This window comes from Adiantum capillus-veneris, chromosome 12 (genome assembly GCF_014529385.1).
Source record: "Adiantum capillus-veneris isolate H3 chromosome 12, ASM1452938v2, whole genome shotgun sequence".
Taxonomy (NCBI): Eukaryota; Viridiplantae; Streptophyta; class Polypodiopsida; order Polypodiales; family Pteridaceae; genus Adiantum; species Adiantum capillus-veneris.
Window position 1 is genome coordinate 72,449,748 of NC_140942.1, and position 19,682 is coordinate 72,469,429.

Here is a 19,682-nt window from a genome sequence, read left to right on the forward strand (position 1 = left end):
AGCCCGGAAGCGATACTTTCTTCACTCCTAGCGGTATTTCAGCTCCTGAATCATACCTCACCTTCTTAACAACTTCTCAAAAGTCACAATGGCCTACACAAGAGTAAGAAAAAAAGAGAGTAATACACTACTCAATGTTCCTCTTTGTAATTGAAAACAAATGTCAACCATCTCTCACATGGCCTACAAATACATAAGACGACGCTGCTTGATGCTCCTCTTGGAAGGAAGAGGAAAAAAGGTTCTAATTACCCAAAGAGCATAAGCTTAATTGAGCCCTCATCATGTAAAACCAAGGCTGATGGTTCAAGGCTCACATGCTGAACTCGATGGGTATTACCAATTGCTCCAATGGGGAAGTCATTCCCACAATATGACCCCTTGTGGGCATGGTGTGTAGCACGTCCAGTTGGATATGTATAAAGTTCTCCCTACTACCTTCCCCTGCGCGAATGGTTTATGAAAAAGGGTTATCATTAACTTGCCCTCTGGCTCTAATCAACCACAATCCACGATTGCTACAAGAGTTCCATGCTTTACTCCCCTTGTGTAGGCAAAAACTAAATTTCTAGAAAGACCAACTTGCAAAAAGGCATGCCTACCACTCATAGCAAACGTTCTTTCTCAATACCATCTGTGTTGCACCGCCAACTACTGTATGTCACCTCCAAAAATGCCCTTGTAAAGATTTAATGTTGCAGCTCTTCCTTAAGCCTCTGAATAGAATCACATATGAGACCACTTACGATCGCCTGGAATATGTAAAGAGGTCATAGCAATCATGCTTGTGTGCAAAAGAGGACCATTGCTTGAAAGAAGACACACTCCCCTTTCAAATATCCATCCCCCAGCATGCACGTTTCCCAAAATACACACTCAACCATTGCAGATTTTTATGCATAACATACCAAACATCCTTCCTTTTCTTGCTCGTTGCCTGCTTACTCTTCTTTTGGAAGGAAATCTTCAAACACATTTGATCGGTAAACACAGATGACCCAAGTCTGCCTTCCTCAGAATGGGTGCCATGAGTAGTTTAACAGATGCTTGCAATCAACCCAATGCTCCGTTAGATTCTTGGCCCACTAGTTAAGGCTTTCATTTTATTTAATGTTACAATTATCCCATCCAAGCTTTAGCTGTGGAGGTCGCAAAGGACACTCACAATGGAAACGAATCAACTAAAGAACCCATCAGTTGGTTTGCTGCCAGTGTAGCTTCTCATTCGCAGAGACTCACAATGGAAGCGAAATCAACTAAAGAACCCACCAGTTGGTTTGCTGCCAGTGTAGCTTCTCATTCGCAGAGACTCTTAACACAAAAAAAAACTTAGCCTTTTGGCTGTGCCCATGTACATATATGCATATAGACTATCTATGATGTCATATGCATACACCATGTAGATATATGCCCAAATAAGGTCAAAACTTGAGCTGCTGAGGAGGAACCACTCTTTGAATGCACAGAACTGCTGCTGAAGCGTTGCAAATGTTCATCGCGAACCTTCTGCAGTGGGCATCAAGAGCTCTCATTCACGAGAACATGCTCATTGTTGAATTGATAATGAGCCCTCCAAGTACTGCAGAAGAAAGCTTACTAACGCAATCAACAAGCATATGAGAGCAACTTCTACTGGCAGATATCTCAGCACTTTGCTGGAAAAAGTGCTCCTTGACTGCAAGCCAACAGCTCCTGTAAACACCTCATCATTTTCCCTTTTATTGCTATCAGATGCATGTTGAGAACATGGCCATCGTGCAATCTCTTGGAGATTATCCGTTGAATCATCGTTGCTCATTAGTTCTTCAATCTCTTGCTGCTTGGTGTCAATTCTACTATGGGCTATACCAACCTCCGGTCGCTTGTCTTCCTGCATCATTGGCAAAAGCGTAACAGAATCAATAACATATTTCACAAGCATAAGACAAAAGGTGAATCCTCACATAGGCATTTTAAAACAAAATGTAAAGTTAATGTGATCCTTTGATGAAGGGACCCGTTCACTACCTCAACAAAGGCACAAAAGAATGTATGCAGTACGTTTCACTTCCGGTAAAGAGTAACTACTTAACGCATGGTTTATAAGAGTTTTCCTATGCCAACAACAACATAGAAACAGGGGAAAAATACCTTTGACCCAAGTGTGGTGGAGCTGTTCTCAACCTCTTCTGCACTTGCTCTGGGGAGCTCATCGTCTTCATCTCTGCTATCTTCCAATAGTGCAAGAACAGGGCTAAGCTCATCATCTTCTTCTCTGCTATCTTCCAATGGTGCAGGAAGGGAGCTGTAAATGGAAACAATGTTTCTAATGAGCACACTTGATACCAAGAGTCAAAAAAATGAGGCCCCGAAAACAATACCAAGGATACTCATACAATCATATGCCACAGTTGGATCGCATTCCCTTACCCTGGTTGCTCTGTTTCAATTCCCACATCGTTCTCAGCATTGTCATTGGCAACACCAGCAGAAATAGCTATCTCATTCTCACTAGAATGCAGAACAGGTTCCTTGCCTTCGAATTCTTCCAAGGGGCCACCCTTCATACTAGGCAATTTCTGTGTCGGTTCTCCCCTAGGCAGAACTTGAGAGTTGTCAGTAGAAAGTCCCTCCATTCCTTCCAAATTTGTTTCCTCAGCACCTCCCAAGCCAGCTCTGTCATGCCTTGAATTCTGGATGTCGTCTTTAATAATCTCAGAGATGGTATCATCATCCCCACTCGCTTGCATTGCAGGTTCCTCTGCAACAAGACTCTCTTCCAAGGAGCCAAGCTCCAAACCATTCATCTTTTGTATTGGTTCCACATTATCGACCACCAGGTTGTTGATAGAAACTTCTGGATCTTCTTTCAAACTTTCCATGTCATGTGTTGCAAATGGGATATCATTATTTCTACTATCCACCATGTGAACATCATGTTCAGTAGATTGCATTGGAGCTTCCTCTATACTCACCAAACCAGTCACTTTCTTTGTCCATTCCTGGGTGGCGGGCTGAACATGCACATCTACAACCTGGTTATTGGTGGAAACTCCCATTGTTTCCTGTGAATCTATCAGCCCTTCGATCTCCAACTTCGGCATGTCTGGCAAATCTAGGTTGCCCACATGAACATCATCTCCCTTACTAACTTGTGGATTAATCTCATCATTATTCCCTATGCCAGGCATGTCTTCTACTGAAGGACCTAAATGCTCAACCTTACCTGTTGCGTGTGGAATGTCCTCTGATACTCCCATCGTAGCTTGCAAATTCCTTTCGAAGGCGGTCTCAAAAAAACCACGGTATGCTACTTCCTGTGCTGATTGCAAACTAGACCCATCATCCGGAGTAAAGCCTACAAGCTGGCAAGGATAATTGCTTGCTTTATCAAATAAAACTTTGCCATTAATGCATGCTGGCTCAGGAAGTGCTTCCTTTCGTAAGGTTACGTTGAAATCCTCATTTGGACTTTCAGTCTCTGCTTGTACAGTTGTTTCGGAGGATGTGGAATCAAGATTGTTAAACTCACCCAATGATCTAGCATCAGAAAGTAACTTGCCGTTGACTCTTGCAGATTCTGTTCCCTCTCCCTTCAATTTCATCAAAAATTCGCCTTCAAGAGCTACGCAATTATCTGACAGTATCTCAACATTGACCTCATTGATCTCACTATTAGAGACATTGTTGCAGCTATTCCTCGTTGGAAGAGGCTTTCCATCAACATCAAGCTCATCACTCGAGTCAGTAAAACCCTCATTTGAATCAAAGCCCTCGTCTGCCGGAGGGGAAATTATTTCCTCCATTGCAGGCAATTCCCCGCCCTTTTTAGCCTCAACCTCAGAACAACTTTTGTCCTCAACTACATGAATGTCTTCTTGGCCAACCTGCTCTGATGCACCAACAAAACTAGGCGTTGTTGCCACCAACGAGGTTTCCATAGCCTCATCTGCAAGTACCAAGGGCTTCACCGGTGCACTGCTCACCTCTTGCAAGGAGCTTTCAGACATGGAATCAGAAAGAGAGTTACATCCGCTTGTTGAATGATCTTGTTCATCTTTCAAATCAGACATTTCGTCAACAAAAAACTCGAGAAGCCTCCCATTTATGAGTACAGGAGATGGCAGCTGACCTGCAGAGCTTCTATCATCATCCCCATCTTCCCCGGTATCTTCGTCCTCCACAGTGCCAATATAGTTTGCTTCTTCTGCTTCTTGTTCCTCTTCTTCTTCTCTTTCTTCTGATGTCGTTACCACAACACTCTGCAAAGCTTTCAAGGAAGGGCCATCAAGGGTAAGGGTAGCTTTCACCTTGACAGTTATTTCAGAAATCTCTCCATCCTCGTCAATACTTTCTCCTTCTTCTACAGTTTTCACTTTCCTCACGCCTCCCTCGGCATTTGCAATTTTTTTTCCATCAAGAGCCTCTGCTTCTTCCTTCTGACCCTCATCTTCGTCTCCACTGCCCTTCTGTGATAATAAGCCATCTTTCTTCGCATTGACCAGAAATTCCAGGTCTGTGACAAGCTTTGCATATTTACATGCTCCCTCTATGGAGCCACCAGCAGTGCAGTGGGGGTCATTTTCATCATTTACCTCATGCAGAAGAGGAGAATTACCTGCATGCTCCCGATCATTCTTGCTTTGAAGAGACCTCTTCCAGCGGAGAGCACGCCTGGCTGCGAAGCTGGCAGCTACAGCTGCAAAAATCCCAATTGCTATGCCAGGAAGTGGATTTGGAGACGGAGAAGGCGAGGAACTTTGCTTTGAGCGCCTGTTTATGGGAGGCGCCATGAAAGCTGCGGGTTTATGCAATCCTGCCCACCTTGAGTAGCGTTGCTTGCTCGTATATTTGAGGAGGAGGAGGAGAGACAGAGAGAGAGAGCGAGAGGGGGGCTGCGGAGCGCACGTGGGTGTGGGGAATTAGATGATGAAGAAGGCAGGAACCTGCCGAGAAGTGTGCATGCAAAACTGGATGTCTGAGAGAGAGAGAGAGAGAGAGAAGAGAGAGGGCGCCGGCCCTTCTCGTGTGGGTGTACAGCTGCTCACACCAGGAGAGGGGATATTGACCACTGGGAGTGTGGTGGTGGTGCTCCTCCCTCCCCCTGGGATGCTGGGGGGTACCATTTTGTCCATATGTTAAATCAACTTTCAAAGGATTCCAACTTTGTCCGCTACCTCCGACCTTGGAAGTTAAAAAGGGTTTAATTTGGAAGGTTCTCGTTGAAATGGAAGGTTCCTTTTAGTAACTTTATAATTGTAATCATAATCATCCTAAAGTGACTTCTAAAGCCCCATCCCATGGAAAGCTTGGATACACAACTTGCACATGCGCATGTCGGGGTGCTACCCTTGTCGAAAACAATGAAGCTTCCCGCCCTCAACTATGCAAATTTTGGCGGAGTTGTTGCTTTTGCCCAACGCATAAGACAAACAACTTGTCAAGCTTTTGGCTTTCGTAAAACACTTCGCTCCTTGCTTATGTAAAATTTCCCCCCGCTACCTTGGTGTCGAAACTACTCTAGCACATATGTGTGTTTGAATATGGAAATACATGAACCAATAGGTAAGAGGCACATGTTGTTGCGCGGAGGAGCTCACGAGCAAGAAGGAGGGGGAAATGAGAATGTGTGTGTGTGTGTGTGTGTGTGTGTGTGTGTGTGTGTGTGTGTGTGTGTGTGTGTGTGTGTGTGTGAGAGAGAGAGAGAGAGAGAGAGAGAGAGAGAGAGAGGATGGTGTGTGTGTGTGTGTGTGTGTGTGTGTGTGTGAGAGAGAGAGAGAGAGAGAGAGAGGATGATATGTGAAAGAAAACAGTAGAAAGTGAGATATTCATTGAATTTATAGACATTGCTTACACAGAGTTCTCAAATGAGTAGGTCTCTCAAATTTTGCAAGCTGGTCTATTCAACCAGAATCTACAGAGAGGCTTAGTTTGTTTGTGAAGTAAAAAAGGGACCAACGACACGCGGAGAGAGAGAGAGAGAGAGAGAGAGAGAGAGAGAGAGAGAGAGATTTCCCAGTCTTCGTGGACAAGGCGATGCGGGACAGGACAATGCGGAGATAGGGGAGTGGGGGGTTGGGCTAGAGCTCCACAGGAACATGAGAGGCTCTCACTACTGTAGGTCCTAGACTGAGAACGGGAGTGCCGCTGAGGTTGAATGGTGACAGGAATCATGTTTTGATGCTTATGATCCTAATTACGTGAGGTGCGTATGTTTTTAGTCGCAGCGAGAGCAATGCTTGCAGAGGTTGATGATGGAAAAGCAAGAGACAACGAATGGCGAGGAAAAGCAAAGCACACAGGCCATCGCGGGAGAGGATGAAACAATGGCCAGTGCACTCGAACCTTTGGTACTCCACATGGGGAAGCATAGTGTCAAGGTCGATGTTAGCAACAAGTTAACTCATGTAACTTTTTTCAAGAGCTTCATTCTAAAACACTTATTCTTTTGATAAATCAGGAATATTGTAACTCCTACTAAACGAGTGGATATTGTAATCTATGACCCGGAGCTATAAGCTTCTAGATTGTATCAATTGATCCTTGGTTAGAGCTCCCATATGATTAGTTTTTTACCTAAGAAACCTTGGCTAAGGTATAAAAGTCAATTTTGTAAAGTTATTATTAAGTTTTTGGATAAGAAATACATAGCGTGAGCTTACGACGCTCTTTTCTCTTCTTCTCCTACTTCTATCTCCTTTGTCGGTTGTCACATTGCAGTGCCGTCTCTGTTGCGTTGCAACCACAGGTAAGAGCTCTACGCATTGACGTAAACATATCATGATAAATCGTAGCATTTGACATCCCCGACCCATGGCCTAATTTCATCATAAGTAGTAATTTAAGCTAGGAAATCACAAAGTAAGTATAGGCAGGTATTGGGGCATCATTGCTAAGCATTTAGATGCATTCGGGGTCAGAAATGACTAGGTCAAAATCTCACTACTGTTAATAATCGTATTTTTTGCCACTCATTGAAAGTGATATTTAAGACCATAAGCATGTGTGCTTAGGTCTTATATACTTGTCCTAGAAGTTTCATAGCATTTGGATGTCGTTTGATGTTGTAACGATCATGGTTTGCTTGCCGATTAGCAACTAGCTTTTGATGACTTAGGTCATTTGAGTGTAGCTTGAGTTAGATGCTAGTTGTCTGTTGTTTTCCAAGAGATTGACACCCTTTTGCAGCCTCCATGCACTAGTCGAGTCAGCTTCGTCCCATGGATTGACAATTATGTTTGTGGTTCTCACTATGTCTGCAGTAAGATAAAAGTGAGGTTAGGAAACCCATCCAAATTTGGCACCGCTTCCGGGACGAGTAGACCTAAACTAGGGAAAACAAGAGCGTCTAGTGTAGTTGTCCTTTAACTTCCTCTAGAATCACATAGAGTTAAACTTTCTCTTTAAAACCGCATAGCTTAAGAGTCGTCTTTTGTTGTGTAGAGGTAGATTGGAAGTAGATTGTACTTGCTAAGTACCTTGTAGGATTGTAGAATTAGGTTGGGATTTTGAGAATGATTGATGGACAAGACAAGTCTTTTTTTTTTTTCAAAACTCACAATTGTGAGTGGATAGTATTAAGAACATCAGAAATATACACCAACCTCGAGCTCAGACCGAGCCTTGAGGGTCAAATTATTACAAGTTTTCTGCTTGACAGAGAAACCACAACTACTCCTAGGCTTTACTTATTACAAGATGTCATCATGACATGTATTGTTCTAGACCAGTCCTCTGAGGCTTGTTTGCCTCCGATCATGTAGATCGTCACTCTGCTCTCTTGTATGATTTCACAAAAGCTTGCCACAGCCCTGAAACACGCGGCGGTTCCTTGATTGATGGACAAGACAAGTCTTAAGATTAATGCTCAGGAAACCATAAAAAACAAGAAAACAAGTGTTTGTAGACACCTTCCACAACTCAATTGCAGTAGGACCTAGGAGTAGGGTAAGTGGAATCCAAGGTGGGATCTCAAATCATTACTCACTCCGAAAGAATCATTTGTGAGTTGTTTATGTGAAGTTGTAGAATTTCATGTCTACGGCTTGAAACAACATCAAAAGACTGTCAACCACTGAAACCGGTTGGAGATTATGCTCATAAAAGTTGTATGAACCAGTGGGTAAGCACAAGGATGCATTTGAGGTAAATTTTCAAAAGTTGGCAAAAACTCATATTATTTATATTTTCTTGAGAATTATGCCAAATTAAGTTTTGACTTGACTCAGAGGCTTAAAATATGTCACAAAAAGACTAACTATTAAAACAATTGCAAAAATTGTTCATTTTAGGCCAAAAGTAAATAATCGTGATTATTTACATTTGGCTCAAATTGATCAATGTTGATACCAGAGACTCTATGCATGATTACAAACATCTTGTGTGAAGGCTCATAGAGTTTGGATCACAAAACAGACCAAAAACTTGGAAAAAGCTAAAGTTTGTATTGTTTGTTGAGAAATTGTATCTGACTTGGATAATTTGCTTCATTTTGTGTGAAACTTGACTCAGAGACTTAGTTTAAAGAGTTTAACATGTGTGTATACTCAGATGATAAAAAATATGCTAAAATTTGACAATTGTACATAAGTGCAATTATTTACTTTTGTCTAATTTTCAAGTATTTTTTGCCAACCAAGCATAGCACAGGTTCTATCATGTTGTATTGAACACTCATATCAAATTTGGTAAAATTTGGATCTTTAAAGAGAGAATAGTGACCAATTTTGTAAAAACAGTCTGCGAACACTAAACTGTTGACAAATTGAGCGGGGTTTATCCAAACTTTATTAAACTTTGCTAATGAGCTTAAGCTGAGTTGCTTTACCTGTTTGTATCATCAACTTGGCAGAAAAATGCTAAAAAGTCCCAAAAGTAAATAATTGCGATTATTTAGATCTGGCCCAGATTTGAGAGTTTTTGCACAATTGAGTATACCACAGGCTCAAGCATATCAAGTAGACTACTCATATAAAGTTTGGTAGAATTTGGATCACAAAAGTGAGACGTAAGCCAGATTCTTGAAAACTGAGTCTACAAATACTAAACAATTGATAACTTGGACAAATCTTGTTCAAACTTAGTGAAACTTGTCCAGAGACTACAACAAGGTGTCTATATGGCAAAACAAGTCTAAAAAGTGAGAAAACTAAGAATCTGATTATTTACTTTTGAGCGTCAGAGACAAGATTTTGGACTTTTGAGCTTGTACAATGTTAGAGCAACATAGTACAAGGTCATTGGTCAAGTTTGGGTTCCATCGGATCCAAATTAGTATATGATTACTTAATGTCCAGGTTGCAGATTAGTCCTTTAGCTCTTTGCAAGGATAGAATTTGGAAGTCTCAATTGCTGACTCACTTAGCTCAAATTGAAGTGATATACATAGATCAATCACAATAGTTAGCAAAAATTGTACAGTCTTTAATAGCTAACTTGGTTAAAACTGACATAGGAACCAGGTTGCAGGCAAAGAATTGGGATCTTGACAGGAGTTGAGTTCAAGTCAAGTGGGAAAAATGGATAACAATTGAATCTGCATGTAAGTACTCTATCCAGGTCCAAGTCTATATGAACCTTAGATCTGGTTGTTCACTAGCAAATCAGGGCATACTTGGAGAGACCGCTAGTAGGGTATCCACGAAAGAGAGCGTGAATCAAGGAGATCAATTGGGCACTATCTTTGAAGAAGTCCTAGACACTTATTCCGACTCAACATCTGAAATGTCTTCCTATTCTACTCCGTCAGGAACCGGAACAACAGTGCAGTATAAGCACATACTCACCTTTTATCAAACTAATGTCCATGGAGCTCAGGTTTACCTGGATCCTAATGAAGTGTATATGTAATGGAATTGCCCTATTAACTTGACAGTAGCGGAAATTAATGAGAAATACTGTTAATAAATTACTTTGTGAGCATAGCGGGTGAACATAGCTGAAGATAACAACATAAACATAGCAATTAGCTAACTTGGCATGGACAATACTTTTGCAAGAGAGAGAATTTAGAGAACATGACAACAGTCGATGACTAGATTTATGTGGAGCAGTCCCCCCTCCAACAGGTATTTGTATTATGATTTCTCACATTAAGAGAGACTTGTTACAATACAATCTTTGTGTTCCTTGTGACCTAGGTGATGCAATGAAGATGGAAAGCTTCATGCATCACAAGCATAACATAAACTTTGAAGAAAGCTTTAACTATCCCAAGCCCGAGTCCCAAGACCTCAAACACCTTCGAAGGTGGAGAGAGCTAGTAGGGAATGAGGGTAGGGAAGAGGAAGAAGAAACATTTCATAGGAGAAAGAATTAGTTCCTCACTTATCATAACTCTTCTTGCTAGCATACATAATAGATAGTAATGAAGATGGAGAAGATGGCAAGCTTAAGCATTGAAGCATGGCTCTTGGTTGGATTTGCACTCCATAGCCAAGAGTGTTGGGGTAGGTTCTCAACTTCTCAAGGAGCTTGGAGAAGGAGATGGACACTTCGCATAGCACACAATGAGAGTGTGTGTGAGTGTGTGTGGGTGAGTATACCTTGCAAGCAAGGCCCCTTCTTGCTTTGATCGACCCCTCTTCTAGCTCATGCTTGAAGCTGATTGGCTCATGCCAAGCCTAGCCAATTACAAGCTTGGGCCATTTCTAGCAATAAGGGTAATCTTGGGGTAAGTGTCGGCCTTTCCCCTTTGAGAGAGAGGACTTGATAAATGCCAAAACAATTAGTTAATTCAAGTAATTTATCATTGACCCCTTTTAAGCCTGGCCGATAGGATTCAAGCACCTCATGAAGGTAGCATGGGTAGGAGCTTGACATATTTCCTTGCTGCCTCTTAAGGCTTGGGGTTACCTTGTGTGTGTGTGTGTGTGTGTGTGTGTGTGTGTGTGTGTGTGTGTGTGTGTGTGTGTGTTCTCTCACTAGTCCCTACAATATGGGCTCGCCCCCTCTTATGTAGGGATCACTTTGACTTTTGGTGCTCAAGCACCTTACTCATCAAGCATGACAAAGCACTTCTAGCTTGGGGGTGTTCCCACAAGCATCTCAAGAAAGCACAACAAAGTACCTCAAGCACCTTAGTCATCCAGCAGAACAAGCACCTCAAGCATCTCAGTCATCAGGCACCTCAAGCCCCTTAAGCTTAGGCCGGGTTCCCACCTCAAGCACCTCAAGCTTGGGCCGGCTTTCCACCTCAAGCTCAGCCCTAGCTTACCTAAGGTCAAAGTACTTTTACACTAACTATTGGAGGTCTTCAATGAAGCTAACCCTAAGGTCTTCTAAGCTCCATTGGTAGCCTTGCTCTTTGATAGACCATCTCTCCTTTGGGCCCCTTTTACTATTGGCCCCGTGTTGAGATATATCCATAAGCACATGTCTCTATCTTAACCCTTTGTTCCCGTTTTTCTCCCACATTAAGTAATCAGTTTAATATGAGAAAATCATTTGGTTGGTTAGATATTAGATTTTATGACATTATCTCTCTCTTGAAATCATAGTCGTCCTCGACTATGAGGTAGAAGAGATAAAGCCTTAGTCATTATTCAATCTTACTTAGCGGGTAGAGGATCCCTCTTTATCCTACGACACCTTTCCAAGCTGGATGACTAATCCATTTGGTGCTTGGAAGACATAGCTACCGCAAGCATGTTTGGTCTTTAGTCCATTTCATTCTGCCAAAGTAGAGTGACAAATCCTACTTGGTGTTTGAGAGACGTGGAACATGATTCTAAGCATGCATACTATTTAAATTTGTGCACAATTAAAAAGAGAACTAGTCTTAGAAGACAGAAACATGGGTCATTTAAAAGAACTTGTACATTTTCTTACTCTAATGTAGCATTGTAAGCATTGACAAGGTTCATACTATCCTTAAGATGCATTCCTTGCATCCATCTAGTATCTTCAAAAGGATAATTTTTGAACTTAATAAGATACCGTCGGATAATCTTACCATGTCGTAGTACCTTGTCTTCATACCAAAGGATAGCTTCGGGTTGTAGTACCTCTTCTTGGTCTTCAACTTCGGGAGGGTCTTCCATAATTGGTTCACTTGGTGGCTCCCCTTTGTAGGGCTTAAGTAGATCCACATAAAAGGTATTGTGTATGAGCCAATGGTTGGGCAACTTGGGTTGGTAGGCCGTCTCATTGATAGGCTTCAAACTTTGGAAAGGATCATAGTATCTTTTTGTTAGTTTAGCATAATACTTTTGATGGCCTGTAGAATTTTTGCCCGTCATTTGCCTTAATTGAGCCTTAGGAAACTTAAGTAAGACCTAATCATTTTCTTTGAATGTTAAGGCCCTTCTGTGCTTGTCAGCAACAGCGTTTTGCCTTTGTTGAGAGATGGATATAGAATCCTTAATCTTTTGAAAAGATTCTTGTAGGTCATGGCTATACTCATTGACGACGAAGATCTTCCCATGTACTTTGAGTAGTAAAGGACTTTTAGGTCTTCCCTTAATGATCTCAAAAGGTGATTTTCCCGTAGAAGTATGTACAGTATTATTGTAGGAATACTCCACAAGTGGTAAGTACATTGTGAGCGTTGATCTACTTCTGTAACATAAGTCTTTAGTAGATCAAGTATTGTAAGATTGGCTATCTCACTTTGGCCATCTGTTTGTGGGTGATAGGACAAAAAAAATTCAATCTTGTTCCTAGATTTTCAAAGAGACCTTTCCAGAAATTACTGGTCATTCTAGGATCTCTATCTGACACAATGGATGTGGGTAATCCATGGTGTTTGAAAATATGAGATATGCAGAGAGTTGCCATTTGGTGTGTCTTAATAGTCTTTTTGATAGGAATAAAGTGTGCTTGCTTGCTAAACCTGTCGATTATTGTCCATATTCTCTTACTCCCAGGGATAGACTTGGTCAATCCAAAGATGAAATACATGGATATACTCTCCCATGGTGAATTTGGGATAGGCAATGGCTGGAGTAATCTAGGTTGCTTCCCTCTATCATATTTGGTCGTTTGGCATACTACGCATTTTGAAACATACTCTTGTATGTCCACTTTCATGGTAGGCCAATAGAAATACGTCTCTACTCCTTGAAGAGTAGGTTGAATACCTCTCTGCCCCGCATAGGGAGGAGCATGGGATTCATACATAACTTTCTCACGAAGGTAATGGGTAACACATAGCCTATTGCTGTGGATAAGATAACCATATTGCAAGGTGAATGGTTCCTCTTTCTTTCCCAAATCAAGGGCTGACATTATGTCTCTAAAGTCAAGGTCAGTAGCATACTCATCTATCATAGAGGATAGATCATTGTGAGTAGCTATAGACACCGCATGAACTTTTGGTCATCGTGAAAGTGCATCGGCCACTTGATTGTGCTTACCAACAATGTGAGCAACATGGAAATTAAATTGCAAAAGAAAATTTTCCTACCTCATTTGTTTGTCGGAAAGCTTGGTTTGCATCATGAAATACTTGAGACTTTGGTGGCCGGTTCGATATCTTCATCCAATATCCTTATTTGATGATAGCCACTTTTAAGGTCAATCCTACTGAAGTAGGTAGAGCCTTGTAGCTTATCAAACAGATCTTCTACCCAAGGCACGAGAAATCTGTTTTTGATAGTGATATGGTTTAGTGCTCGATAGTCCACACACATACGGTATGTACCATCTTTATTTTGCACTAAAAGGACTGGAGAACAAAAGGGAGAGGAGCTAGGCCTCACCATCCCTTTGTCTAACAATTCCTACACTTGCCTCATGATCTCCTCTTGTTGAGCTTGATAGACTCAATAAGGAGGCTTGTTAGGCAGTGAGCTTCTTGGAAGGAGCTCAATACGATGGTCATCATCCCCTCGTTTTGGAGGTAAGTCCATAGGGATATCATCGATGAACACATCTTGGAATCCTTTTAGAAAATTAGACAAGTCTAACTCTTCTTGATTCCTACCATTTACATTTAAAGAAACATTAGGATCTTTTAGAGACTCTTTGACAAAAATCATGTATGCAGAAACTGAGCTCTTCATTGACTTATCAAAAGCAGGAGGATTTACAAGTGTAATAGTGAGACCACGCTCACTAGCATCTATATACATGTTCTTTCTCCTATAGATGAAGTAGATTCTCCTTTCATGGAACTTCATATTGGTAGCCATGAGATCGAACCATGGCGCCCCTAGGATAGCATCCTCATGTTGGAGAGGAGAGATGAAAAAGTCTTCTTTGTTGACATAACTTTGGACATGAAGCCTCAACTTCCCAATCAAGGGAGTAACGGAGGCTTGTTGTCCCTTGAAAGCTGTGTCAGCCCTTACCATATCTCCCATCTCGAAAGCTTGAATGCCCAGCTTGGTGGACAATTCCGTTGATATGAAGTTGTGAGTAGAGCCAAGGTCAAACAAGATGAAGGCATCATGCTTTGTTACCTTTCCCCAAGCATAGGAAAGTGATGATCCTTTGCAATGAACATCCTCTTTTGGATCTTCGATGGTGAAAGCCCTAGGAGTCTCAATGCAAGAATTCTTCTTGGGGAAAGAATGATAGCCATGTCCTTGCTCCCCACACTTGAAACTCTTATGGTCCTTGTAAAAAGCTTCAAGCTCTTCAGGAGAGAGTTTGTTTTTGCCTTTGTAAACTCCCTTCTCCTTGGACCGATTGTTGTTGTTGTTGTTGTTGGAATTGCCTTGGGAAGAATTTTGAACATTAGTTTTCCCCTTTGCATCATGTTTGTCTTTGTTTTCCATGGGCTTGGCATTCCATCTAGCCCCTTGATGGAAATTGATGCGTGAAGCAACCATGGTGTGATGGATTACTTTGCTAATAGTACCAGGCCATTGAGAGTTGATGTATTTGGTCATCTCTTTAGGTAATCCCGCACAAAATTGTTGCCTTTGCTCGGCAAGGTCTATCTTTTGAAAGAAAGTAGCCTTGAGATGTAAATCTCAAAACTTGTCTACATACTTGTGGATAGACTCATGAGAGAGAAGCTTCAAGCTGCGCCATTTTGTAAGCACTTTGTCCTTTGCATCACTTGCAAGGAATTGCTTCATGATGGAAACTCGTAGAGTTTTCCATGTCTTTGGCGCCTCACCGTTGCCACAAAGGCTAGCCCACCATTGACGAGCTGATTTTTTAAAGTGCATAGCTACATGGTGTAGCTTAGAGGACTCCGTAAAGCACTCGTCTCCAAAGGCCGCATCAAATTGTTGGATGAAGGCCAACACTTTGTCGGTAGCACCAAAGGTGCCATCATAGGTGAGAAAAGATACTCTTTCCTCCCTCCTTGAACTTCTTTAGCTTTTGTGACCTTTGCCATGCAAGGAATGATTGTGATGTCCTCCCCTCTTGTATTCTCTAGGAGAATAGCCATAGCTTTCATCGGAAGAGGAGGAAGGTGAAGAAGAAGGAGAAGAGGGTGACCTCTTTCTAGCCCTTTTCTTCCTTTGTTTCCTCTCTTCCCTTTTAGAATGATGAGGAGAAGGACTGTGTGTTGATCTTTTCCTCTTGGGAGGAGTGGGCGATCGTCTAGACCGTCCTCTTCGTGGAGCCACATCTTCAAAGGAACTTAATGTTTCATTGCTTTCTTGCTCTTTGGATCCCTCCTCTCGAATGGGAGAGATTCTTCTTCTGGGGGTCTATTCAACAGGCCTCCTGAGCTCTCTCTCCTTTTGGAGAGGAAGAGAAATCCTATAAGCACGAAGTTGTTGAGTAATCTCGGCTTGCAAAGCAGGGTTGCCCATAGCTTGCTGCAACCTAGTGACGAGATAATTCACAAACATGGGGGCATCATCATTAGCACCTTCATGTGCAAAATCAAAGCTATCAATGTTCATTCTACTCTCTTGATTATTGTCAGCCATGTTAACAAAATTTATGTATGTACTTAGTGTATGCTTTGGCAATTCAAAGCCTTAGTTTCCACTCCTCTTAGCCTTTGAAAATTGGCTCTTAAGTATCTACACCCACGGCTCAAAGTGGTTAATTTTAGAGAGTAGTGGAGTAGGTCTAACATAGCAGAGTTGCCGAGGGCTAGCTCCTTTCGGACTTCTTATGGATCAATAATGGTAAAGTTGTAGGCAAGTCTAAAAAGACTCCATTATTAAGTCCAAAGCTCTCGAGGTGTGCACCATATCCCACATAGTGGGCTCAACAAATCCAATAATAGATCCCAGTTCCACTTACCCTAATATAATTAACAACATCAACCATTTATAGGCTACTTAAGGACCTCTCTTCTTTGCAAGAAAAGAGAAACCAAATGCTGTGATACCAATGTAATGGAATTGGCCTATTAACTTGAGAGTAGCAGAAATTAATGAGAAATACTTTTAAGAAATTACATTGTGAGCATAGTAGGAGAACATAGTTGAAGATAACAACATAAACATAGCAATTAACTAACTTGGCATGGACAATACTTTTGCAAGAGAGAGAATTTAGAGAACATGACAACAGTTGAGGACCGGATTTATGTGGAGCCGGTCCCCCCTCCAATAGGCATTTGTATTATGATTTCTCACATTAAGAGAGACTTGTTACAATACAATTTTTTGTGTTCCTTGTGACCTAGGTGATGCAATGAAGATAGAAAACTTCATGCATCACAAGCATAACATAAACTTTGAAGAAAGCTTTAACTATCCCAAGCCTCAGTCCCAAGACCTCAAACAGCATGAAGGTGGAGAGAGCTAGCAGGGAATGAGGGTAGGGAAGAGGAAGAAGAAACATTTCATAGGAGAAAGAATTAGTTCCTCACTTATCATAACATCTTCTTGCTAGCATACATAATAGCATAGTAATGAAGATGGAGAAGATGACAAGCTTAAGCATTGAAGCATGGCTCTTGGTTGGATTTGCACTCCATAGCCAAGAGTGTTGGTGTAGGCTCTCAACTTCTCAAGGAGCTTGGAGAAGGAGATGGAGCTCTTGCACTTTGCATAGCACACAATGAGAATGTGTGTGGGTGAGTATACCCTGCAAGCGAGGCCCCTTCTTGCTTTGGTCGACCCCCTCTTCTAGCTCAAGCCTGGAGAAGGAGATGGAGCTCTAGCACTTTGCATAGCACACAATGAGAGTGTGAGTGAGTGTGTGTGGGAGAGTATTCCTTGCAAGCAAGGCCCCTTCTTGCTTTGGTCCACCCCCTCTTCTAGATCATGCTTGAAGCTCATTGGCTCATGCCAAGCCTAGCCAATCACAAGCTTGGGCCATTTCTAGCAATAGGGGTAGTCTTGCGACAAGTGTCCCCCTTTCTTCTTTGAGAGAGAGGACTTGATAAATGCCAAAACAATTAGTTAATTCAAGTAATTTATCATTGGACCCCTTTTAAGGTTGGCCAATAGGATTTAAGCACCTCATGAAGGTAGCATGGGTAGGAGCTTGACATGTGTCCTTGCTGCCTCTTAAGGCTTGGAGTTACCTTGAGTGTGTGTGTGTGTTCTCTCACTAGCCCCTACAATATGGGCTCGCCCCCTCTTATGTAGGGATCACTTTGACTTTTGGTGCTCAAGCACCTTACTCATCAAGCATGACAAAGCACTTCTAGCTTGGGGGTGTTCCCACAAGCATCTCAAGCAAGCACAACAAAGTACCTCAAGCACCTTAGTCATCCAGCAGGACAAGCATCTCAAGCATCTCAATCATCAAGCACCTCAAGCATATCAAGCATCTCAATCATCAGGCACCTCAAGCACCTTAAGCTTAGGCTGGGTTCCCACCTCAAGCACCTCAAGCTTGGGTCGGGTTCCCACCTCAAGCTCAACCCTATCTTACCTAAGGTCAAAGGACTTTTACACTAACTATTGGAGGTCTTCAATGAAGCTAACAGTAAGGTCTTCTAAGCTCCATTGGTAGCCTTGCTCTTTGATAGACCATCTCTCCTTTGGGCCCCTTTTAGTATTGGCCCCGTGTTGAGATATATCCATAAGCACATTTCTGTATCTTAACCCTTTGTTCCCGTTTTTCTCCCACATTAAGTAATCAGTTTAATATGAGAAAATCATTTGGGTTGGTTAGATATTATATTTTATGAAGGGTACTCTATAAGAGATTGCATATTGGGGCAAGGAGCTGATCCTATTCCAAGAGAGGAACTCCGCGAGAAATCTTTTGAAAGCAATGTTAAAAAACCCGAACCTACCTCATCATGGAGAATACCGAGTGACATTAGAGCAAGTGCAGGGCTACACGAGTCACTATTTCCAACAGATTGGTTTGAAGGACTCGAGACAGGACCAACTGCTAGAAGAGTTGGAGCTGAGCCGAATAGACGTGTCAGGCTAGTTGATTTTCAAAAATGGGTCACAAAATACAGTGGATTTGGGGATCCATATGACCACTTAGCTAGCCTCAACCAAGTGCTAAGAGCAAAATGCATATCTGATTTCCACACTCAATTTGAGGGATTTGGAAGGACTTTAAAAGAAAAATATTTGACATGGTTTCAAAACATTCCACCAAGGGCAATCATGGATTTAAATACATTAGCTCAGGGATTTGTAGCTGCATGTTCCACAATTGGGATCAAACATAACACAGTAGCTCAAATCTATAGCTTTAAACAGAAACAAGGATAGTCTGTTAGGGATTGTGCAACTAGGATGAAGCAACACATTGCAAGATGCCCAGAATTAGAAATACCAACAGAAGAAAGATTAGTGTCATTGTTTCTAGAAGGATTACTCAATAAAGAACTTCATGATATATTGTACAACAAGAAGCATACAACCCTAGAAGAGTGTGTATCAGATGCTATTGACTTGGGAGACAATTGTGATATTTTCAATGAAGGAGATGTCCCTAAGGATACTCAGAGTGAGAGAATAGCATCCACAAAACCAACACAAGTGGGAACAACTGCTTCGGCACCACTTACAGCCATAGAAGACATGGTTAAAAGGATGAACAAAATGATGAATAATATGCGAAAAGCTTCTATGAGAGGACCTAGGCAAGAGATACCTCAACAGGGACAACCAATTAGGTTGCAAAAATGGTGTGCTATTGAGGGTAAATGGAAAAATCATGAGACCAATGGTGCTATTACCGACCAAAGTACGGTGGAAATGTTCAATATGTGCCTATGAGACCACAAGGACAACCCATCTACATATATCAACCTAATATGGTCCGAGCACAAAGACCACCGATGGGTATGGAAAAACCAAAACCAGTGTTGGGTCAACGACTTCCATTTCCTGGACATTTTGCAGTGCCTGTAAAGGACATGCATTTAGAAGGAGTCATAGATGAACAAGCACTAGTGCCTGTTACACCTTATGTTGAACCTAGTCCATCTACATTAATGGTAGAAGGAGAGTGGTATAATTCACATCCACCTTCAATGGAAGAGTGTGTGACTTTTATGCTACACTAGAGCTTACACCGATGTACTTTGTAGATAATCAAGGTGTTAGACCTCCAATGACCCATGATTAAGCCAAAGATTGAAAACTGCCATAATTGTGGTACAGATGATCGTTGGAAAAATGAATGCCCAGAACTTGACAAGAACATTAATCCAAGTGAGATAGATTAATGATGGAAGCATAACTTGAAATCAACTCCTATAGAGGAAGTCTGGTTAGACAATTTACCTCCTGATATGGACATGGATATACAATTCTTGTATGGGGATCGCGGCTCTAAAGCATTAGGAATGTGAGCCATTGACTCTAAAAACACTACCCTCTTACTTAGGAGACAACAAAGATGAGTTCATAGTGTGCAAA

At 41.8% G+C, this 19,682-nt stretch overlaps 1 protein-coding gene across 1 annotated transcript; it reads right to left on the bottom strand.

Moving 5' to 3' along the window:
* Window positions 1-1,074: 1,074 nt before the first annotated feature.
* LOC147445934 (uncharacterized) lies at window positions 1,075-5,079 on the bottom strand. Its single transcript, XM_086525255.1, has 3 exons — window positions 2,410-5,079; window positions 2,131-2,284; window positions 1,075-1,870 (listed from the first exon to the last, which is right to left on the bottom strand). The coding sequence occupies exons 1-3, from the start codon at window positions 4,770-4,772 to the stop codon at window positions 1,547-1,549; spliced, it is 2,841 nt and encodes a 946-aa protein (XP_086381381.1). The 5' UTR covers window positions 4,773-5,079; the 3' UTR covers window positions 1,075-1,546.
* Between the last annotated feature and the right edge of the window lie 14,603 nt (window positions 5,080-19,682).